The 24,588-nt window shown below is 39.6% G+C and overlaps 1 protein-coding gene across 9 annotated transcripts in view; it reads left to right on the forward strand.

The window, feature by feature from the left end:
* nalcn (sodium leak channel, non-selective) overlaps nt 1-24,588 on the forward strand; it is a 70,357-nt gene continuing 45,769 nt past the window's right edge. For 4 of the 9 annotated variants that reach the window (XM_069706936.1, XM_069706940.1, XM_069706938.1 and 1 more), the window contains exons 1-12: nt 2-137; nt 4,212-4,324; nt 4,532-4,593; nt 5,292-5,432; nt 5,517-5,699; nt 7,986-8,069; nt 8,205-8,344; nt 8,442-8,570; nt 10,144-10,295; nt 11,729-11,871; nt 12,145-12,249; nt 17,817-17,903. In XM_069706936.1, coding sequence (XP_069563037.1) covers nt 4,552-4,593; nt 5,292-5,432; nt 5,517-5,699; nt 7,986-8,069; nt 8,205-8,344; nt 8,442-8,570; nt 10,144-10,295; nt 11,729-11,871; nt 12,145-12,249; nt 17,817-17,903 — 1,206 coding nt within the window. In that variant the 5' untranslated portion in view covers nt 2-137; nt 4,212-4,324; nt 4,532-4,551. The other 5 variants (XM_069706943.1, XM_069706945.1, XM_069706939.1 and 2 more) reach the window with 4 other exon arrangements.

The following is a 24,588-nucleotide window of genomic DNA, read 5'->3' on the forward strand; positions in this document are numbered from 1 at the left end:
TTGATGTGATTGCTACCTGCGCGCTCCCGCACTCTCATACACGGTCCCATCACACCCGGGGAGAAAAAAAACAAAACAAAAAACAGCTGATATCATGGACAGGGCTAGACACGGCAGATAAGGGAAACCCTCCTTTCGTAAGTGATTCAATACGTTTTCTTTCTCGTCGTGAATGTCGCTTGGACGTCTGGCTGTTTGGCTTTGAGGATGCGGCTGACGCTTGGCGTTGCCGCGCGCGTTAGCTTGTTGGTGCCCCAGGAAGTGGAGAAAATGTCATCCTCCGGAGTAGGCCGTGATCAAATATTGTCGAGCATATGCAGCACTGACACGTGGCCAGGTTGTCATACATTAAGTTAGCTTCGTGTTGGACCTATACGTGCCCATATTTCTTCTAGACGAACTGTATTTAGCTTGTTTTTATTTTTATTTTTTTTTATATCTATAGAGCAGCTCTGCTCCTATTCGTTTCCATAGTAACCTTGGCTCTTGTCGATGTCATTCATTCTGCTTTCAAGCCCAATATGGATATGCGTTTACTGTTTGACATCCAGTGGCGTGAAAGCCATTTTACTCGACGTGGGATCGGTCATATGTCACGGCCAGCGTGTCCTGACTTGTTAAGGAGGGCAAGCAGCTTCCCAAAACGGGTTTTTTAGGATTTTCCCAGTGAGGCCTGTGACACCACAGTGGGCCAGAAAGAGAACCTTCAAACAACCTAGCTTCACTCATCCAGATGTTTTTAATACAAATATCAAAATTGATCAGGATTTTTGTTCGAGCTTATTTATAAAAAAAATTGTACAGTTATGTTTTCAGACATGTATATATATAAATATTTGTGAAATTTGCTGGCAGCACTGACAGTGTTTTGAAATCCTGTTAACTGAATAAGTACAGCGGCATCGAGTTCAACAATATTCAAACATAAAAATGAATCAATGACAAGGTCAACTTGCTATTTATAGAACAAGTAGCGAATTGGATGAAACGCGTGGTGACGCAAATATATGTAGTTAATTTACTTACCTTGCAGTCAGGGCCGAGGGATATTGGCAGTTACAAATCATAATGTTTGACTTCAGTGTGAAAGTCGATAATTTAAAGATGAATTGGAGTTAGTAATATCTACTTCTTTAGATTTTAAAATCTGCTCTGATCAATATTTTCTTTTTTAGAAAATGGCAAAATTATTGTATAATGTGAAAGGGGTCACTCATCATAATTACATATTTCTCATTCTGCAGCACCACTCAGCTCTTTGTTTTGTTTTAATTGCTGGCCACTTAACTATTACTGCTCACTCGAATTGCTTTAATCTACTTCATTATGTAGAGGGTTAAATATACCCACACTACCTGCCCAGCACCAAATAGAAAAGTTTGCTCTAAACACAACAATGACCCGTTAAAGTTCACCCGAGAAATGTGTTTTCAAACAGTTTACAGTTTATACAAGTGGACAGTGAACATGGTGAGACCATATGAGAGCTTTGTGTCAGAACTGAAACGGAAAAGATTTAAAAGTGAAACTCAAAAAGTCAGAAGTCAAGATGAAAAATTAAACGCAAAACTGGAAAATGTGGCTGCAAGAGTGGAATCCTAAATAGTAACAGAAAAATGAGAATATTGAAATCCAACTCATATGAGTTCTGCGTATAAACACCTTTCTGCTTTCAACTTAATTACATTCACTTCAATTTATTAACTTTTTTTTGGAGGGTTCTTAGAACAATATAAATTGAATTACATACTCTTGAAAGACATATTGTAGATCTGGCTCTTAAGATGCTTAATTCTCCAATGTTCACCAGCTTGTTGTTAATTCTTTTTGGTGCTGGGCAGGTAGCTTACAGTAAGTTCAACAGAGCTTTTTGTCAGAAGAAATCTGCCTGCTGCTACAGAAAACAAGGTTAAAGAGAGTTGAGAATGTGGGCTTTGAAAAGTTGGTGGTACCTTTTACACAAGACGATCATTTCGCTTATTGTTTATCTAAAATATTGATAAGTGCCGATACCGTTGCCATGGAAATTTCTTGACACTTTACATAAACCTCCATAAAGTGCACCTACTGTGGAAATTAATTAAAGAATTATAGAAACATGCTCCCTGCCCACATCTGCCAAACTCCCTCTTGTCTCTTGTAATGAAGAAGATACCGTCACATCACACATTCAAACTTGAACTAAGAAAGTTTGCACACTCAAACAAATACTCACAGTTACAATTAATCTGCCCAGAGATCTCATCCGGCCCGTGAGGAACATGTCCTCTCTCTAAATGGGAGAGTAATTGCAGTCTTTGCCGACTGTACTCCCACATAATAGCACTTAGACCCTGTAATTTTGTTTTCACTCTTCCTCACGTCTACATCTGCATATGTTAAGTGTAGCAATTACACTGGGAAATTGCTTCTAACTACATGGGGTTTATAGGCTGGACTGTTCTTTTCTTGGTAAGAGCATAAAAGGAAACAAATTTGATACAGTTACATTGTTCTGTCTACATTCCCATCCTCTCTCAGTAATTTGTTGCAAGGATGTGATCTTTTTTTTTTTTTTATATTAAAAAGTGTATAGAAGTTTTTGCACATTTCTAGTTTTTGTCAAGATGTAAAATTAGAGTCAGGTCAATCTGTTGAACATGCTGATTGGGACAGCAACTCCTTATTGTTCAACAGTTTTATTTAAAAAAACAAAACAGAAATATTGTTATTCATCTCTGACTTCATTGTCAATGCAAATATATATATATATTTTTAAATCCATTTGACGCTTGAGATATTAGCACTAGCATTTCTTTGATTAGAACACAACAACCAAACCACAAACCTTTGTATATGTGCTTGTAATGCATTGACACAATTCATGTGGGTTATCAGTTCTTTTTCTGCTTTTTGTTGTAGATTTTATTATTCTAAAATGAGCCTGTACATTTAAAAACTGAATCTATTCTTCAGTTTCATTTTTCCAGTGATACTGATACTGCGACAAATTGTTGAATTATATGGATTTAATGTTGTTTCTTGATGGATTGTTTCACCCATATGTCAAACTCTCCCCCACCCCATCAATAAGCACACCATTTATTATATATATATATCTCTCTCTCTCACATTTGTTGCCATGAATAAAGTTCTGGTTTTATCTGCTGAAGTTTTGGGATATCTGTCTCAGATTTTGCCCTCTAAAGCTCTTTACTGGAGGTGAATGTCATTTTGGTAGCTCACTTCGCCCCGTACGCCCGACTGTGTAATGCAGCTGTTAGTCCACTAACGGATACCTTGTTGGTGTCACGTATTTGCCTTGTCGAGGGCTAGACGTGGAAAACACACGCATGTATGACCAGCTCGTACTGGACAGATGAAGTCTGCACAGGGAGGAGGTTGGAGGTAATTGGATGGAACAAACACAGGTCTTTCCCCTGGACAGCCATTGTTCCAGTCTGTGACAAAGCAAAAGTCAATGTGAATTTATTTTCGGTCGTGTAACGTAATGTATTTAGCTTACATCATGTACGTTAAGTAAGTTACAGGACGCACACAATGCTACTTATGTAAAATGTCCCTTTTTAACCCAATCCATTATCTTTTTCTACCCCTAACCAAGAAGCTTTTGTACCTAACTCTAACCAAATTGCGACCATCTCACATTTAATCGAGATCATGAGCTTGTCTTAAACCTCACCTCGTGGTTTTTGATGCCCAAAACAAGGCAAAACGTGACAGTGTCAGTGACCCAGTATCCTGTAGTGGACTGATCATTTGGCCGATGCCGCGTTGGGTCACTAAATGGAAAAATGACAGTCTCTCTTATTTTGAATAATAGACGTTACTTTTAACACTGTTTGTGGAAACCACATCTGACCAAAACAAAAGTTTCTAAAAACATGTTATCAGTCTGTTGTGTGGCTTGAAAGGGATATTATTATTGGAAAGAGATGTTTTCAAAAATCACTATCGTGCTGGGGTGACTTAAGATTAGATAGAGGGTAACTAGACATATCTCAAAATGTGGATGAATAAAACCAGAACTATCAGCGTGGCTACTGACCGTTGGAGGTAAAATAACAATATTTATGTAAGTTTGTTGAACTGAATGAATTGCATAGATACTGTATGTGCTGAAGCTGCACCAAGCAGCACATGTAAATATGTTCTCTCACCCCTCTTTTACTGCTCTTGTGACTGCTACCATTCACTGATTGCTGCCGCAGGACCCTCCAGGCCTTTAGGACATTCTCCTTTTTGCATCTGTTGTCTCTCTCTCTGGTTGGTCTCTCCACCCCTCTGTGACCTGGGGATGAACGCACCAATGAGGAGCCTCACAGTGAGTCCCCTGGTCCTCTTCTACCTCATCTTCTTCTTCTTCCACAACACCTCCGGTCACTCCCTCACTCACAGAGTGCGTCACATATATGCCTTGATGTCAGACGTGGTGGGCATTCCTGTCTCTATGAGCGTACTGTAGATGTGGGTAGTGTACTGTACACCATATAAGCCATGCTGTTGACTAACTGTTGTGTGTTATTTACAGGGAATGCCTGATCGCATGTTATGTGCAGTGCTGGAGCAATTTCAGCTTTACTTTTCCCTTTGGTATGTGCGCTTTGTCTCCATTCAGAGTGTCATTTCTTCTTGTGTTCTTATGTTGAAACGGCCTGTACAGTTTTATTTTTTCTGCATACACACATTCACACAAACATACACGCAGACGTTGACACGCACGGGTACAACACCAAATCACACTGTACCACATATTCTGCCGGCGTTCAATATGATGAAGATCACGTGTGATCTTTTCACAAGGTAAGTTCCTGGAGCTGTTCCAATGTAAATACACTCGTTCTGTGTTCCATGTGTGTTACGTTGTGTATCACGGTGGCCATTCAACGATGCAGCACCTTTAATTTGAAAGTACACACCTCTGCTCTGGCAATTCAAGTCAGGGAAGTTTACTTTGCACATCACAGTAACGCTTAATGCTACATGTACTTACATCCAGAAGAAGCTACTATTGATACACAGTTTATTTAAGACTTTTAACAATATATTTACTGGTTTACTTTGGATTTATACAGGTTTTTTTTAGAAGTGATTCATATTTAAAAAAAAAAATTTGTTACTGTTAATGTGGCCTGTGGGTTGCATTGAATTACTATGTTCAGATTATAATCCACATGATTGGAGTTACAAAAGTTGGACTGCCACTACCCAGACTTGGATGCAGGCAGAGTGTTCCCCTGTTCCTCATTTATCTTTGGTCACTGTGTGGTCCGCCTCCCTCTCTCTGTCAGATCCACTCTCTGTATAGCACGGCTAGCCCCAGCATGCTGAAGAGGAAACAGAGCTCGCGGGTCGAGGCCCAGCCCATGACCGACTTTGGGCCGGATGAGACCCTTGCGGACAGCGCTGACATCTTCTGGATCAACAAACCAGTGAGTCCGCTCGCACGTGTGTCCGGGTTTTGCTAATACGATTATTTCTTCTTTTCCTTCATTATTTCTTCTTTTGTCCTGCAGTGGGTGCACTCCCTGCTGAGAGCCTGTGCCATCATCAGCGTCATCTCTGTGTGTATGAACACCCCAAAGACGTTTGAACATTACCCTCCGCTACAGTATGTGACGTTCACGCTGGACACGCTGCTCATGTTTCTCTACACCGCCGAGATGATCGCCAAGATGCACATCAGAGGAATCATCAAGGTAGCTCCTCGCTGAGTGTGTGAATTTCTGACAGAAAGGTCACAAAAAGCACTAAACTTATGTTGAGGCCAAAAAAGTATTCAAATTATTATTATTTTTCACTTATTGCCTTCTGGCTTTCCATGTCAGAATACAATACAATTCAACAACAAATCACCAACAAAGAAGGCTTCCAGCAGAACATAAACAAAGGAAAGAACATGTGATTTAAAAATATTTACTTTAGAGAGTAAAATTCAGCCAAAAAATGGTTGTGCTAGTTTACATGACTTTATTTTGTGTATGGGTGTTGTTTTCCATTCCATATTTGTATTCGTGTCTGTGAGCAGAATATTTCTTGAAGTTAACAATAAATTTGGATGGAACTTTAGAGAAAGTTCACATGGTCTAGAAGTGATTAGCCTCACTTTCTATGCCATCATGAGTTTGAGCCCTGTTGTGGCTTTCATACTGATCTTCTAAACATATTCAAAGAGCACGATAAATGTTTATGTGCCGGTCAGAAGTCAAAAGTTATTGTTTCAGTCACAGCATGGACACCGAAGAGCTTATTGTCAAGACAGAGTTGATTTAGAAATGTTCCCTTCTCCATGTTTAAAAAGATATATTAACATATATATATATCTATATATATAGATATATATAAAATGGATACAGTCAGCCACTAAACAAATAGAGACCTGACTGAGCACATGTTGTTGCCATAATAAAAAAAAAATATTAAAAAACAACAACTCAGTAATAGCTAGAAAGCCAATGGGCTTGTATCATGTTCAATTTACAGTACACAAACAAAAGTTTCTTTACCCGATGAGAGTAAACTGGAAATAGACAATAAATTAAATGGCAAAAATCTAAATACATTCTGTATCAGATACATGTGGGGATTGGATTTCTCTACTTTGGGGGTATGCACGCAATCGAAATGCTTCAGGTGGGAAAAAAATAAGAGCTAGTACTCCCCTATTCACATGTTGGGTTGTGTATTGGTGGAGTCAGCAAATCATTAAATATTTCCTTCTGAATATCTGCAGGGAATAAAAGATACCAGGAGTCTTTGTTTTTGTGTTCTTTGACTTGTCCATCATCTCACAGAATAATATTCAAAAGTGTGTCTTTTTTGTGCTGGCTCACATTTTACACCCAACCTTACCAGTTACACTGAGTTGTAGATTCAGATGAGTCTACACAATTAAAATTGGAGGTAGGCCGATAATGTCCTGTAGAATCATCGAGGAACAGACAGCTGGCAGATGAAAGGCCCATAATTACTGTCATAAAAAAGTGCAGGCAGCTTAATTGGCAAATCAAGGATAGCAAACAGAGAGGCACAGGAGGACACTGAATTAGAGTCATCTGTGTAGTCAGACAGCACAAAACACTTTCGTTTTCTTTAAAGACAGATGAAACCCATCTTTGTGAAATGTGATGTTATATTTCAGATGATCTTCACTAGACTTGATGTCAATTTTAACTTCTATAAATTTGGCACAAGTGACATATTGGAATTTCTAGGTTTCTATAATTTCCCAGTGTCCTAGAGTCGATATGGTCAAAATATCTATAATTTAGTTTATTGACACATGAAAGTTGCATTTTCAAGCAAGTTCCTGCCCAAAAGAAAAGATCCCCGCAGCGTGGTAAACTAATTGCATGCTTTTGTTCTTGTCAGTGTGCCTAATCAAACAAGTCCTTATCTGTAGAGTGTTTCGGAACACACCCTCTTATTTACAGCCTTTCATCCTGAGGAAGACCGAACCCCTAAAAGCTTCTTACACACTCTCTCTCTCTCTCTCTCTCTCTGTAAGTGGTAATTAAGTATGCCCATGTTTGCTAGCCCCCTGATATTTCAGTTTGTTCACACTTCAGGGGCAAATTTTTTTTTTTTTCTCTCTTATCGTTTTAAAAACAGGCTGCTTGAATATTGTGGCCAGTCAGTCCAAATGGGCCGAGTACTTTCACATTCTGTTTGTTGTTTTTCTTGAATATGCCATTACTCAAGTCACACCAAGACTTTCTGTCACAATACAAGCTTTGTCAGATTATCAGGTGACGGAAATGCTCGTTTCTTTTAGAGCCTCAGAGACGTAAAGCATTATTAAAGCTTTGAAACATCACAAGATGTTTTGTAATTTTTCAAAATAATCGAATTTCTTGAAAAATATGACCTTTGATAATGATGATGTTCATACCCGGTTCTTAATTTGTTAATTCATGTTCATATTCCTGCTCTTTTAAGTCCTCTCTCTTTTCACTGCTGATGTCTCCTTCTCTGTCTCTGCACAGGGGGACAACTCCTATGTGAAAGATCGCTGGTGTATGTTTGATGGATTCATGGTGTTTTTCATCTGGGTCTCCTTAGTGCTGCAGGTGTATTGCAACATTTGCTATGATATATATTTTTTTCAATTCACTGTATATTGCAGTTTTTTGTGCAACTTGACATGAGGCAATTTATTGGAGTGTCTGTTTTATGTCTTAACAATCCGTGTCTCTTTCCTTTAGGTCTTTGAAATAGCAGACCTCGTGGATCAGATGTCTCCGTGGGGAATGTTGAGAATCCCCCGAGCACTTATTATGATCCGGGCCTTCAGGATCTACTTCCGCTTTGAGCTTCCCCGCTCTCGCATCACCAACATTCTGAAGTACAGTACTTCCATGAGCATTTCTCTTAAATAAGGTCTCTTGCATTAATAGGCAGATACATGTAAAGCATGTGTTTTTCATTATTCTGATTTGCAGGCGATCCGGGGAGCAGATCTGGAGTGTGTCAATCTTCCTGCTTTTTTTCCTCTTGCTCTATGGAATTCTGGGTGTTCAAATGTTTGGAACATTCAACCATCACTGCGTTACAAATGATACACAGAAAGGGTAAGAAGGAAGTCTAAAGAAGTGTAACTTTGGATGCATTTTTTTTTTTCTCACATTAGTATCTCTACTGAGAACTACCAAGCCCCCGAAAGGTCAAGGCAAGAATCCTTTTGATGACTACTTTTGCGCCACTCCACATATGCCTTCCATTCCTTCTACTCCATTTGAACAGTTGATGCGTTGGTCCACTCCAGTTTGAATACACTGCCAGATAAGGGAAACCACTATGCAGATACTACAGAAAGTAGAGATGATGTCTGGCAATATGCAGCTGCTGGCTGTGAGCACAGCTGAATTATACTGTCCACTAGATTGTGCAGCCTTTCTCCATCCATCTCTTCTTACTGACAGATGCCAAGGGACATTCATTCTGAAATTGATGTATAGCTCTGACGTACTCCTTTTCCCAAATCTCTCTCTTTCCCTCTATGATTCGAACGGCGTATTTTAGACATATGTCACATGTGGACTGATGTTTCTAATCTCGATCTGTCATGTGCCCTTGGCACTAAGTCAAAGCTCACCTATCTTTTCACACACAATGGATTTGATGGAAATTGGGGGAAAAAAAATAGCAGGGGAGGCAATTTCTCATGGATATTAGAAGAAATGGGTTGTGGATTTGTGAACAACATAAGATCTCCTCTTCTGAAAGTCACGATTTCTGCATTTGACCTCATCGCTGTTTAACTGCTTGAATTGGATCTACTGCCTGACGATGGAAATGATGTATATGTTTTGTAGAAGTCTTTATTGTGATGGTTATAGTTTGTGGGTTTTAGGTTTATTCAATATTTAAAAACCCTCTTACAAATATATATCCATTCAGTTCTGAAATATATAACTAATGTATGTTTTTAAAGTATTTAGCTATTTTGAACCAATTAATGTAACAGGAATATTTCAAAGGCTTTCAGCATACTTTGAAAAAGGATATTATTAGCATGTTGAAATACCTGTGTGTCAATAATAGTAACTTGATTGCTCAGGTTGGCAGCATTTGTTGACAGGAGGACTTAAAAAGTTCCAATTATGCAAATGTGTTTAGGTTTTTATCAATTTACAGATTCAGAAAAGCACTCATGAATTGTTTCTTATCACAATGATGTTTTATTTTTTGTTTTGACTCACAAAATTATTAATATTGCGTTATTTCTGGACATTTTAGCTCTTATTTTAGGCTTCATTCATCTCCCCCTTTGTCAGCAAGAAAACGGATTTCTTTGATAAGACACATTGGTATAATTCAGCCCAGTATAATTAGCTTTATCGACTTTCACCACTATGCCTCTGATTGCCCTTTGTGATAGCGCAATAAATTATCCCTTCTGATCCTGTAACCCTTAATAAACAATTTGAATGAATGTCTGGGCAGGCAATTTGAAGGCATTAATTTTCATTAGGGAAATCAAGCAGCTCCTAGTGACACCTGTGGCTAAAAAACAAGGAGACAGAAAAGAGAATTTTAGTCCCACATTAGCCTCAATGTTTTTCTTCTTCTTTTTAGACATTTATCTAAGGTACCACCCATTAACGTGAAATTTCTTAACGTTTGTTTTGTCCTCTTGGTCAGTAATGTGTCCTGGAACAGCTTGGCCATCCCGGACACCCATTGCTCCCCTGATGGAGAGGGCTACCTGTGTCCTCATGGCTTTAAATGCATGGACTTGGAAGAGCTGGGCCTCAGCCGACAGGAGCTCGGTTACAGTGGATTCAATGAACTTGGTACGAGCAACACACATTTAGCAATGCCTTCAAACACGTACAGACAAATATGAGTGTTCACAAACATACATTGCATGTGCATTTATAATTTCTCTGATACACTTTTACACTTCATAAAGAGGCCAAGAGAACAGACGCACCAAAGTGAAATTAGCATTGCAGGATGACTAAAGTCGTCTCTCTGCTGCTCAATATTTAGAGAAAATTTCACCTGTAAATCGACAGATTATTCTGAACAGGTAGGAGGATAAAATGACCCTTTGTGAACTTAAAGTGCTATATACGGTATATCAAATTTGGCATGAAGCTTTGCCGTGTAGCAGCATCCTGTTCTTATCAGCTGAACAGTGCTCAAATCCAGTGTTAGTACAGAGTGCACTGCGCCTAATCTTTTAATAGCTGTGAAGGAGACCGAGAGCTTCACGGTAAACACAACCTTAATTTGGACATAATAGACTGGAATGTGGTGCACTCAGTGAGATATACAGCCTAAACGTATGGCCTAAATGGTCTTTCAGCACACTGTAAATATTTTTGTAGCTTCTGGGGTGAAATTGCTTTAAATGCATTGCAGAAAAACTGAACCCTGTGTGCTATTTTCATTTACATCCATGCACAAGGAGTAAGTGCTATAAAAAAAAAATAAAAAAAATCTCTAGGCTCAGAACTGTTAAGATTTTGAGCTCAGGACAGGAATAAAACATGCTTAATTGTTAAACTTCAGACGGCTCTCACTGATCTGTCGACTGTCTGTCAGTTACACTTGACACCTGCTGTCAGCTGCTGGTTACCTGTCTGCAACTGACACGATGCAATCAGGGAGTTTGTTTATGTAGAGAAAACCTCGCTAATCTGTTGGTCTTTTTCTTTAAGTGGCAAAAGGACAAGGCTTTTAAAACATTAGAGCTTCTCAAGCTTTCCAAACATCCAAGTAATATGAAATGGTGCTTCTGTCCCAATGAAATCATCTCTGGCCAAGTGTTAACAGAACAGACAGTTCATTTGCAGAGAGCACATTAACCAGAAAAACAGCCAAGAATTTGATTCTGCAGTTTGGCTGACTTACATAATTTATGTTAATTGGCACCATCAGATCAAATTTGTCAGCAGCAAAGACATGCATCAAAGAGCAGGTTAATGTCAAACAGGTAGAATGTGAAGTCTTGTCATCATATCAAAGGGAACTATGAGGATACTCGGGTTCTGTATTTTTGAATCTGTAAGCTGTCAGAATACACATTCATTATAGATGAAAAGGGAAACTCAAGGTATTGTGTTCGTGAGAGACTTTGGGGAACCGTATTAATTGGTATGAGGTTCACAGACATCCACGTGTTGAGCAAAAGACCGATACTGACATGTGCTTCAATAACAATCCCTGCTTTTCATCCGACTGCTCGTCTTTTTGACTCGTGCGTGTATTTTTTTTGCAGGTACGAGTATCTTTACTGTCTATGAGGCTGCATCACAGGAGGGTTGGGTGTTCCTCATGTACAGAGCCATTGACAGTTTCCCTCGCTGGCGCTCCTACTTCTACTTTATAACTCTCATCTTCTTCTTGGCGTGGCTCGTCAAGGTCAGAGCCAGTCTCCCTCTTTACTGAACTCTCCATAATCATTTCAGGCGTTAGTCAAACACCAATAGGTTTGGGCTAAATTGTCATAACCTAATATTTCACCAGCCATGATGATTCCCCTTGTTAGTAGAATGCTCTCTGCCTACTGAGAGACTGAATGTCACATCACAGATAGTGAAAAGAAGTCAAGCGTTGCACTTTAGTCTTAATTGTCCCCCCGCTCTTTCTCTCCCACTGTCTTTGTTTCACTCCTTATGCTTCTCTCTTTTACAGAATGTGTTTATTGCCGTCATCATTGAGACATTTGCTGAGATTAGAGTGCAATTCCAGCAGATGTGGGGCTCAAGGAGCAGTACCACCTCTACAGCTACAACACAGGTACAACCGCCATACTCATGGACACAAGCTGAGAGAAAAGTGCCACAAAATGTCACTTTGCGTATCTCAATCTGAGCTGTTTTTAAACATTTATTGCGACCTGTCTGTTTTCAAAGTTACTCATCTTGGTTGTTGAGTGCAAAAAAAAAAAAAAAGAAATAAAAAATTCTGTTCATTCATCAATATTGAGTTCATCAAAGTTGCACGAAGGAATGAACACAAATGCATTTTGACAGGAGGGACTTTTTGGGTTTCTTAAAAATGCCGCCATCAATAAATACCTCCAGTTACATAAAAATTGGCTGCCTGAAGGCTCATACACAATCAGATGTCAGTTTTTCTAATAGATTGGGCATCAGAGTAGGTAAGAACAAATCTACTCAATTAAAAAATTGGCCAGATAGAAATGACTCTCTTTTTCTAATAAAGCAGAGGAGACATTTATTTGGCCAAGTGACACGTTGGCTCTGGAAGGTTTGTTCCACCCACTTGGCTGTTGGCTCTGTGAAATGTCACTTCTTTAAGGCAAGATAACTTACTTCAATTCTATAGCACTTGCTCCAGAGGGCTGCTAAGGGATGGACTCTATTCTTTTCTGCTTTAATTGAATTGTTCCTGCTTTCTTGTGAAATCTGGGTTTGATCATGCAGCTTCAGTGGTTCGGGAAACAACGGATTTTTCAGCTGGAGAAGACTCAGAAGACGATTCAGAAAAGCTTTTGTGGAAACATTCAGGATATGTATAGTGAGAGCTATGTCTGAATTTGTGGCAACCGGCCAGGCGGGTTCTTGGTGTGTGTTTGGCTCGTACAAGATGATCTATTTTCACCTTTTCTGTTTATGTTTTATCATGGAAAGAATCCAATGGAGCAACCAAACACCAAAGTCAGTAGCAAATCTGTTACTCCTCCTCTCTTGACAGCAAAAAGTGGTGTATAAAAAAAATCTGCTTGCAGTTACTCATTTTTGGCCAGTGTAGACCATCATATTCACAGATTAAGATGACGGACTATAAACTGTCTCTAATAGAAAGTGACACGGGAGGGATTTTCACTCCTGTCCCATCTCACTCCTGCAAAAATACTCCTGTCCCGTTTTAGTCACAAAAAAAACCAACCAAAACATCCTGTCCCGTCCCAATCCCAGAAGAAAGACCCCATCCAAACTCGTTAACTCGTCCCCAACCAAACAGCAACCAGCCACCAGAGCAGACGGGAAAATAAAAAGAATAAAAAGGACTTCAGAAACATGAGCATTATGTTCAAAATAGATAAAATAGTGTTTATTTATATTAGAATTCATAAAAAAACCCGATTATTGTTATTCCCATCCCACCTGCTCCTGTTGACTTTTATTTTCTTGTCCCAGTCATGTGGTGAATAGTGAAGACAGGCTTGTTTGAGAAGAGTCAGGATTATGGAGAATCAATCACCAGCAATTACGGCACAATGCAAACTGTAGATTTCTATCCAACTCGATCCTGACTTTGTCTAACATTGTGAAAACATCAGTCACGATAATCATACAAGATCAGGAGCGCCAGGTGCTGCAGTTGCTCTCCACTAGTTGCACGGCCTCAGGGCATGATGGGAAACGCCTGGCTTCCACCTGATCGGTTTAGATGTTGGTTCAACAATATGACGCCCGACAGAAACTTTTTATTTTTGTAGAATTGGAGAGATTTTGATTGTATTTGCCTGATTTTTAAGGTTTGCTCTATTAACAGAATACATGTTTTGTGGTCGAAGGGTACGTTTATCAGTCAGAGAGGCTGAATACATTTAGATTATTGATAATAAACTACACACAATAAATCACAGTTCCAGTCTAATTAACATAGATCGATTTAATTATTAAAGCATTTAACAACATGCAAACTTCTGGTAAGTGGGATGTAATCATTCTTAAAATAACATCTCTATATCTGTGAAACTTTGACAGTCTAAATATGTTGAACCATCAGCAGAGATCAGATAATGTTTGTATTTTAATAGGCCACTCTGTCATAATTATAACAAGAGACTGCATCCAAACTGATATCTGGGTCTGATACCATTTTATGAAATCAGGATCATATCTAACAGGATGTGAGGGTTTCTGTAACGTCCTGTACAGACTGAAGGCTGCTTGTTCTGTCCCACTTGACCGCAGCTTGCTGCTGCTTCCTGCTCTCATCTGCTTTTTAGGCAAGTTCATCTCAAACGAGCCTCCCATCTGAGGATTCCCAAAACAGTTTCAGCCCCTGGTCTCCGTCTGCCCGTGTCCATCCTCTGCCAAAGATTACTTCATAAGATGAAAGAAACACTGTTCTGTAACACAACACAACTGTGTCTGAGCGTTTTTGTAGTTCCAACCAAATTGTGGTCCAAAGATGATTGGCTGAATTTATTTAATTTCACAGGATAGTCTGGGATAACCCATGCGCCATATAGGGAAGGAGGTTGGGCTTCTGGAAAGAGCTTGGACAGGAATTGCTTCTCTTTGTTGGGCAAATGAAGGTAGTTTGGGAATCTGCTCAGCAGGCATCTAGAACACCATAAAGAGGTGGACAACGTGGCTGGGGAGAAGGGCCCCGTCACTTAGCTTTACTTACGCAGCCTGATATGATTCAGCTAAAGACTTAGGTTTGCCTGCATTATATTTTAGCCCCTTAAAATAATATAGTGGTGGCAGTGTACCCGTGGTTTAAAGCGCTGTTGTTGATGAACCGCGACGTCAGTGTGACTTCTGTTGCATCTCTCTCATTTCCTGTTATCTGTCCATTTTCTGTCTAAAAGATGCATAAAATGCTCCCAGAAATGATTTGATATAATGAGATAGCTGAGGTTGTAAATGTTAGGGTTCTAATAAATCAACACAATCCACTAAGCAGGTGACAACCCCCAAGTTTAAGGAAGCAAGTCATTATCTACAAGAGTTTAATATTAGTTTCAACATAAAAGCTTACATTTCATTGATGTTGTCTAATATGGGTGTTGGAAAGGAAATTACAAGTTTGACCTTAAAAAGGAGCTTTGTCCTCATATTCCCCCACCAGTTTCTTTTATTTTTTTTGTCACTCCCTGTAAAATATGTAAATTGGAACAGGCCATAGAGGAACATCTCTAGAGGGTGATCATAAAGAATTTTCACAGATTTGAAGGCCCAAAGAAACATTCAGTCTCATAAACAAGTGATTTAAATGAGGACGAGAACAATAAGAATAAAACATGTATTTGAATTGTTTGATTGTTTTTGGATCCAGATGGCAACTGTTTATGTAGCAATTAGAATTGACTTGACATTTTTTAAAGTTTAGCTGTCTTTACAAATATCTGTTTGGGTATGAGGGGAGTTACTCTCTTTTTCATCAATGCCTCTTGTTTCTTGATATAACTGGCATTTGATTGCTTCTTCCACACATACAATGATACATTAGTCTGGACTGATGAAAAGGGTTTGGAGGTAGGTGGGAAGTAGAGAAAATGAAGAGAGAATGTATTTTGTAAAATCAAAGCTTTATGATTCCATTATAATTGAAAACTGAGTAGATGAAACGGCAGAATATCAGAAATGTTTGTCTCTGAACTGAATAAATCTTCTGTTTAAGACTATATAAGGTGACCACTGCAAATTAAAACACAATAAATTCATGTGGATTCATGGATCAGGATTTTTGAGTTTTGTTGATTGTAGAGAAAAGCTACTATTGGCCTATGTTTGATTAGGATTTGTTAACCATCTGAATACCATTTGACATTTTTTAATCAGTCATTCGGTTTCTTTGAAATGGTCCATCTTGGAAAGTCATGAAACTAAAACCTCTGTTACCTCAGTCATGATGGAAAACAGGCTAATGCTAGTGGCATACTATGACCTTGAAAACAATTAGCCTTTCTTGCCATAATAAAAATATATTGTAATCACATCGTCATGCCCCATTCTTTATCTTAGGGGGGGGGGGAACTAATTAGCTGGGGTGTAACACTTAACTGTCAATCACAGAGGCTGAACCAGTATAATCTTTTCTTCATATTCTCTTGAGAGGAAGGCTGGTTTAAGGTGGCCCTGGGAGACACAACCCATGCCACACGCCCTGTTCCTTGACTTTTCCGTATGTCTCCCAATAATTGAGGCTTTAAATAGAGATTAGTCTGTAAAGCCTAACCATATTAACAAAGGATCAAGCAACTTTTTTTTTTAAATGATCAAGCTTTTCCTCCTGTATTCTGATGAGTTGCAGTTAAGAGCTACTTTGACTAGTTGAAGTTGAATGATATCAACCCTGTACATTTGACGTGAAGGTTGTAAATAGTATTGACTTGCCAGGTTATGGAAAAAAAAAAGATGATAACAGCTATGGATTGGACACCACAGCGTTGCGAGGATGTGATCAAATGTTATGTGACAGGTAGAAGACGACGCTGAAACAGTGAAAGGTCTCTAATCAAAGACTGGAATGAGGTTGGGGGATTTCTATACGTTTACCACGGCTCCTTTCAGTTTTTACCGTCCTCACAAATGTCTTCGCATTCTCACCAATTCAGACAAATATTTACACCGTGATTTATCCATTACCTCGTATATTAACAGATGTCGGGTAAATCTACAAACATATTAGTGCAAAACAAAGCTGGTTTGTAGCCTCTACCAACACATTTGCACACAAAAAAAACTTAATATGTAGAATTCAATAAGAGTGTTCTTTTTGTTTTTAGATTCGTTATTTTTGTACATGCTTTCTGCATGTCTGTCTGTTGGCTGGCCTCTGGGTTGGTCAGCCCACTGCCTTTGACCAGACTGAAATATCTCATCTGGCTAGGGCCACCGATAGGTCAAAATGTTTACTAATCCTTACATGCACAATCTTGTGCATTTGGAGAGGGAATCACCTGAGGCCCCATTATACGATATTATCCCAATACTTCAGTTACTATCCCATATTATTACGATTTTATACATTTTGCTATGAGTAATGTGATATATGTATTGTGATTTATTTCCTTTTTTTCAACAGCAAATTTTGTCCCCCAAAGTAAAACTTTATTAGCTTTTAGCACATAGCACTGCTGTGCCTGAGTTTATGTCTGAGGGAGCCACTAGCATGGCTTTTATAAGCTGTAGACACTTAGTCAACTGTATGGTTACTGTATATAAGTTACGGTAAAGTAAGGCAACTAAGTGAAATTAACATTTCAGGTTAACTCTTGTCAAGTTAACCCTTACTTGTCATGACATTTTGTTATGCCGACGTGTTTGCATTCATATTTTGGAAGGATCATTGACATTAATGAGTGAACTGGCTGTCTTGTGTGTTATAAAATCTGTGCTGTGATATTGGTTTTGTTTTTATTTCCAGTGTCAGGTCCTTAGGCCTGAATACTGTATTTAGTAACAATCATGCTGTTTGTGTGGGTATGAATCAGTGTGCATAATGCCTCCAGCTTTTTTGTGGCCACAGATGTTTTCTGAAGATGTAGCCAAAGGGTTGATATGTGTGTTTTGTCCAGCGCTTTGAGTGGTATGCATTTTTTTTTGTGTGTGTGTGTGTGTGTGTTCTGCCACTTATGCGCCGTTTTTGTGCCACAGATGTTCCACGAAGACGCTGCTGGGGGATGGCAGCTTGTAGCTGTGGACGTCAACAAACCACATGGCCGAGCGCCTGCCTGCCTCCAGGTAAACACACCACATAATAAACATGCGGCTGGTGTAAAGTGTTTCTCTCTCATGCGCATAATTCTAGTTCAGTGTATTAACAAAGAATCAGTAAACCTCATCCGTTCAACAATTGCCACGGTCGCACGCAGTATCACCTCATTGTTTTTACATTTGTCTCTGTCGTCAACGGCTTTGTCAAATGGCTAAGTGATAGGATTTTAAATTAGGGGAGTCTCATGTTGGATGTGTAGAGCTGCACTAATGATGTTGCTACAGTGATAGATGAGTTTTAAATGACTTCTACATGATGGACGGCACTCTTGCCTCGTGGTCAGTGTGATCCGAATGGTTGGGCTTTAAAGATAAGCTGAAAGCAGCGGGCGCTGTTTACAGCTGGCCCACTGTTGATAGTGGCGTGGTGTGGTGTAAAAGGCTGGGCCCTCGCTGTGAGAGACTGCCAATAGACTCTGCGGCTATGAGAGGGAGGATAGCTGTCAACGCACCCTCATGGAGTAAAGACTCCAGAGCTAAGCTTAATGGAGGCACACTGGCAGAGCAAGGAAGAGAACACAAATAGGAATTGACAAATTGGGTGTAGAAGAAGGGAAGGACTGAGAGAGAAAGGAGGAAACGTGAAATATGCAGGATCCCTATTAAAGCTGCATGTCCCCCAGAGCCTCATCATCAGTTGGAGGGAAGATTTAGATGGAGGGATAACCAGAGGGATAAACACGGCTGACTTCCCTCCGAGCCCGATGCCGCATTACATGGAACAATCAAAGACTTCTTCATTTGCCTTGTTCACTCCTACCAAACAGGTATTATTGTCATTGTGTGCTAACAAGAAATTCTGACAGCACAGGAGTTCATAGACTGCCAGAGAGCAGCATTAGGTCAGTGTCAGACCGGCAGTAGCACTAGGTAAAAAAAAAAAAACAGAACAGCATTCATTTCAGTGAGATTGCTGTGTTGGCAAAGTGAGGATCCCAATGCAAAGGCTGCAGCAAAATAATGAAGGGCCGTCTGGCAAAAAAGTTGAACCTGGCTTAAATTTTGACAATACAGCATCAACTAGCTCGGAATTTCTTAACAAGGAAGAATTTTTTTGTGGATTATTTGTAGTATACAGGACATAAATCTTCTCTTGACCTTCATGATAATAGTAGTCAGGGAAGACAGAGGGTTGCCAGTGTCATAACGTTCCAGAGTAAAACCTAATAAATACTATGCATGTGTTTTGGCAACTTTTTGAATTCATGAACTAATATTCAAAGGGTTCATCTCACTGGTGCGTGTAGCTGTACACCTTTTAACACACTCTTCTTTTAAGTCTGAATGCTGGTTTAAGGATGCAGGCTTTGTGGGCTTTGTACTGTGTTTTGGTGGGTCAGAGTGGATGGCAACTCATGCCTCCATCTCACACACTGTTTTAGCTCTCGGTATTGGACTAATTGTGATGGATGTCTTCTGTCAAAGAGAGCCATGAAAAGCACAATGGAAAGTGAGAAATATGGAGAGGAATCATCATCTTATTTTTCTGTCTTGTTAAGAACATCTCGGGAGTATATTTCAATGTATATTGTATTCAATTTCAAATTTAAAGGTGTTTTATGGTTTAAAACGATCATCATTGAACATTTAATCCTTATTGTGGCAACAGCAACGCTGCTTTTAAATCAACATCACACAACATATCCTGCTGCACATATTGGTTACTGCACACTGGTGCTGGCAGTTGTATTTACTTGTTGCGCAATATAATAACACCAAATAAAAATATATTAATTCGAAAAATGTGACATGCAATGTGACAAATAGACAAAACAAATCTAATTCTTATCATGTATTAAAAAGGCAGACGGAGTGACTGCTTCTGGCCTGTTATTGAGCTGGTGTGCTTCTACCAGTGCTCAACTTTGGCTTTCTCTGTGGGATGGTAACTTTCTGTTTTCAAATAGTGGAAAAGGTATGTTTCTTGTCTTTGTGGTCACAGATCACCTTGATACATTGCAGTCAAGCATCGATACATCCTTTTTACCACCAATGCTCTGTTAATGACGGTTTCACAAGTCACAGATTTATAAGGTTCATTTGTTCCAATTATTTTCCTGATTCTTTTTTTATCCTGGTACATTAATTATGTAGATAATCAATTAAATTATTAATCATCACTGATGTTCTTTATTGTCCACCACAGAAGCCAAGAAGAAGAAAACGATCAAAGTGCCTGGATTAATCATTTGATATAATCTGTATTTTAGATTCTAAAGGGACGAGCACAATACCTTGATTATATGAGGCACCATATGAGCACTTCCTGCTGCTTGCAGTCATGTCAGTTACAGTGAATTCCAAAGAAAATGAGTTTTGATTTGCTCCTGTGCTTGCTGTGACCGCCCACTGGAAGTAAGAGCATGTCATTATATGAGGTACAAAGTGGACTTGTATGTTCAGCCATATATGTGTATACTCGGGTTTCTTAAAAATGAAGCAGACTTATTTTTAAACCTAAAAAGACCTCCTACCCTCAGGCTAACTTAGAACTAAGACCTGTGTTTCCATGGTAACACCCAGTGACAGCTGCTGACCACTGGTACCAACTGACAACAAAAGGGGAAAATGTGGCTCTTAGGTTGTGGTTTGCAGATAATATTGTGGAAAGAGTTTTTTTGAGCCTGCGGGAAACAGTTGGAAATTGTTGGAAGTTGTTGCAGTTTTTTATTCACTTAATTTTTGTATTCTTCTGCTCTAGTTGTTATTTAAATTTCTGCCTGCTAGAGCATTCAAAGTGTCAAACGTGAGGCAAATGATAATCATGAAGTGTATTAGTTGAACAGTACCCAGTGACTTTGACGTGGATCAAACAATGCTTCATTTCAAAAGTCGTCCATTGTTTTCTGTTGCCTGTTACACACTGGCAGCATTTAGTGGCATGTCAAGCCATCAAACCTCTCTGAAAATATTTAGATTTTTTTTTTTGACGTTGTCAAGAAACTGCCAGATCTGAGCCACAAAGACCCGAGCAGATATCACAGATGGACTACAAAGTAAGGCGATGTTTTGCAGTTTTTACAGGTTATTGGTTGGACAAGTTCAGTCTTGTCATAGATACAGTTCTCACAAAATGTTCACCGATATTAACTTAAAAATATCAGTTTTTTTACAATAATTAAATTGGTTTAAACTGCGTTCCCATGCATCAAAACATGTCAGCTTATAATATGCTTTGACAAGTGATGACGAGAAAAATGAAGATGAAGCAAGAGTCCCGCCATCTAATTTCACACATTAAATCTTGAGGGAACATCGATGCATCAAATGGTAATTAAAATCTGAATTGCATGTTTTTTGCAATTTTACATAATTGTATAACTTTTTAACTGAATACCAATTATATCATATCTTCAGAATAATGAAAAATTAACTTCCAAACGTTTAGAAAATGAACACACAAGCACCATTCAGTCACTGTATTGTGACTTTGCAGAGACAGGACATGAAAAGGGAGAAGATTAATAGCTTCAATAACTACAGTATGATAAGAGCTCCGCACATGTAGCTCTGCTTTAGTAGATGTTGTTGTGGGCAGTGATGTACAGTATCAGATATATTCTTATTCTTTTCAGCAGTCGCTGATCTTTGATGTGATGGACAATGTGAGAAGGCGTGCTGTATTGCGTCAGTATCATTTTTGATTAATGACGAATATCCCCTGCTCTCTTTCTAATGCTTTGCCAAACACCTTATTCCCTTGCTTTTTCACCCATATCAGAAGGGAGCAGGGCGAGCTGACTAGACAGGTAGAGGGAAGATAGGCGGTGGAGATCCAGCCTACAGGGCCATCTGCGAGTGCCGGGGAAGTGAAGTGTGGGTTTCTGTTCTGCTCTGACTGGCTCCAGAGTAATTGGCCGTCAAATGATTAAAACGTTTCAGGGCTGGCAGGTGGGTGCTGCTCACAGACGGGCGGCCTGTGTGTGTCCTCCTGTTTGTCTGCTACTCGCTTCCCCATATACCTGCCTGTCCAACTGTCCGGTCAGACCTCTCGTGTTTCCAGCTGTCAGCCTGTCGATCTGCCTGTTGACGTCTGTCTGTTTGGGCATGCACGTGTGTGTCAGCCTGGGTCCGTCTGGGTCCGTCTGGCTGCAGCAGTTGCAGATAGCACATAATTGATTAACCACCTGCTCTTTTTGGAAACAGAAAGGAAATGGCAGCTTTCTCTCCTGAGGGGCTACAAATAAAAATAGCCCTCAAAGCAGGGAGAATCTCTACTTTCCCTCCTGACTGTTGTTTTTAAATTATGTTCTTTTTATCAATCTTACAACTATATAGACTTGATATTGTTTATGACAAATATCTCTCATCATCAGTGTTGTGGTTACAGTGTACGTAAAACGTTGTCAGTATTTGTGGTCACTACTGTGTCAATTTAATTTGATTTTACCGTATGGTTTATGAAGTTTGAGTGACGGTTGTGCTCCTTTCTTCTGCCTGTTAATATTGTAATCGCTGCCAATACAAACAAAAAACAAACCAAAAAAACTAGTTAAATTGGTTTTTGGACTCCAAATTGAACCAGACTACCTGTTTTCCCTGTTTCCAGTAATCATGCACAGGGAAGCTTTCTATTTCTTAGCTCTAGCTTCATATTTAACAGACATACATTTTATGTAGTATCTATCTTCTCATCTAACTCTGAGCACAAAAGGCAATAATCATATTTCCCAAAATATCAGACTATTGCTCTAAATCCCAGATTATATTTTTTTATGATTGCGCTATTTCATCAGAAATAAAGTTCTAGGTGCATATTTGGAGACGTGTTGCTCTGAACTTTAGCAGTTACTCACTTTTATGTTCAGAAACTGAAATCTGGATTAGAGTTTAGAATAAATTAACATGTATGTAATGTCCCACCTCACTGTATTTGAATCACATTGATTGCTCTGCATTTACTCATAGTAAAGGCATTATTTAGGAGGTATGTCCGTGTTTTTCCTGGGTGTCTCAGTTTTGCTCTCATGGACGACCAGTATAGACCAGTGGAGGTTAATGAAGCATCCTGTTTCTTTCCCCACAGATCTGGTCTACTAATTAGCCCCCGATGCTCCATCATGCCATAATTACACTACAGACTGCTGCTATGAGCAAAATAGGGAGTGACGCTCACAACAGGTGTCATTAAACAGGAAAAATCAAGTATTTAAATGTAAGACAGACTAACTCCAAATTTATAATCAGAATAATTATGAAAGCCCCTGAGGAAGGGTCGGAAAGCCATGATAAATGTTACCTAGGACTATAGTGATCCGGCAGAATCATGTGATTAATTTTGCATTGTCTCTTTGGCAATGAGCCACTGGTGTTGTGCACTCCCCTCTTTGTCTCCGCCTTCTGTCTGCAGAGCTAAATACAGAGTGATGGATAACCCATTATCTCCATGAGGGGTCCTGAGGTCCAATGAATGGAACACCTTTTTGACCTCTCCCTCCCAAGCCACAAGTTATTGATTCTCTGAAAGCCTCCTTTTCCCCCACTGCCACGAAACTTTACCCTGTGGATCTTCCCTGGGACATTACTGGTATCATTTTAAGCTCACCCACACACTCGGGCAACGTGTCATGGTTAAGGTCAGTTTGTGGAAGGAGAAGGAGGCACATGAAAAAAGGGAAATTGGCTGAGGAGAAGAAAAGAGGAAGAAAAGAATCACTGTGATAATATTGTTATAAACAGTGAAGTATACACGGCAATAAGGATTTGCAAGGCAGATAAACGTGATTAATGTTAAATAAAAACATCTGCAAGAGTGGGAACATTTTGTGACTTGTCTCGTGAGAGCAACACTCCGAGACGACTAAATCTGATTGTTTATTCGGTCTAGACTGCAATCAGTCAGATGCACAGTGATATATGCTAAAATTCAATAAAGCAAAATGTCTTTATGGAGGAATCGGACAGGAAATGGACGCAGAGGTGGCAAAGCACGACCGATATTATTAAGGGTAGGAGGGTGCACACAGGCAGACCATCATGTTTTATTAAGACCTGTTTTCCTGCCGGAGACGTGAGTCAGCCTGCTCTCGTCAAGGCCGTAATAAATCAAGGGGCTTCCAGTTCACTCGACCCCCAGGCCAGCATGATGTTACACACCTACGCCTTCAGCCAAAGGCTTTAAAGTACAACCACAATTTGACAATAGGTTTCTGACTTCTAAATGAGGCCTGTCGCACAAACCTTCATTCATAGTTCTTTATAATACGAAAGAAAAGACTTACGACAAAACTGATCATCTCAAATGCCAGTGCAGAGACTTAAGAGATAACTCTAGTGAAGCACTCTGTAATCCCACTCAGTTTCCTCTTAATCTCGGTAAATAGGAGAGAAAACTGTAGCAGGAGTATGTGCCAGAACATGGCCCAGTATGTTGGTGACAATTCCTGTGTGAATGCTGCTTTATCCTGCAGCTATGTGCACATGTGCTCCACTCGTCTCATGTACCAGCGGAACGAGCATTTTTGTCTCGTTGGCAGTCCCGAGCGGACAGACAGAGCGCGAGGAAGCAGACAATCTGCTTCTGTTGTCTTGAGTGTGTTACAGTTGCAGCCCCTGGAGGTTTCCCAGGTATGATGCACGTGTAAATCCAAAGGAATTGGTATGCTCATTTACAACGGATTACGTTGGGACATCGCTCACGAGATACACAAGT

Source organism: Brachyistius frenatus, unplaced genomic scaffold (assembly GCF_029030835.1).
Source record: "Brachyistius frenatus isolate BFR_SWC_R1_liver_20210118 unplaced genomic scaffold, ASM2903083v1 Contig_66, whole genome shotgun sequence".
Lineage (NCBI taxonomy): Eukaryota > Metazoa > Chordata > Actinopteri > Embiotocidae > Brachyistius > Brachyistius frenatus.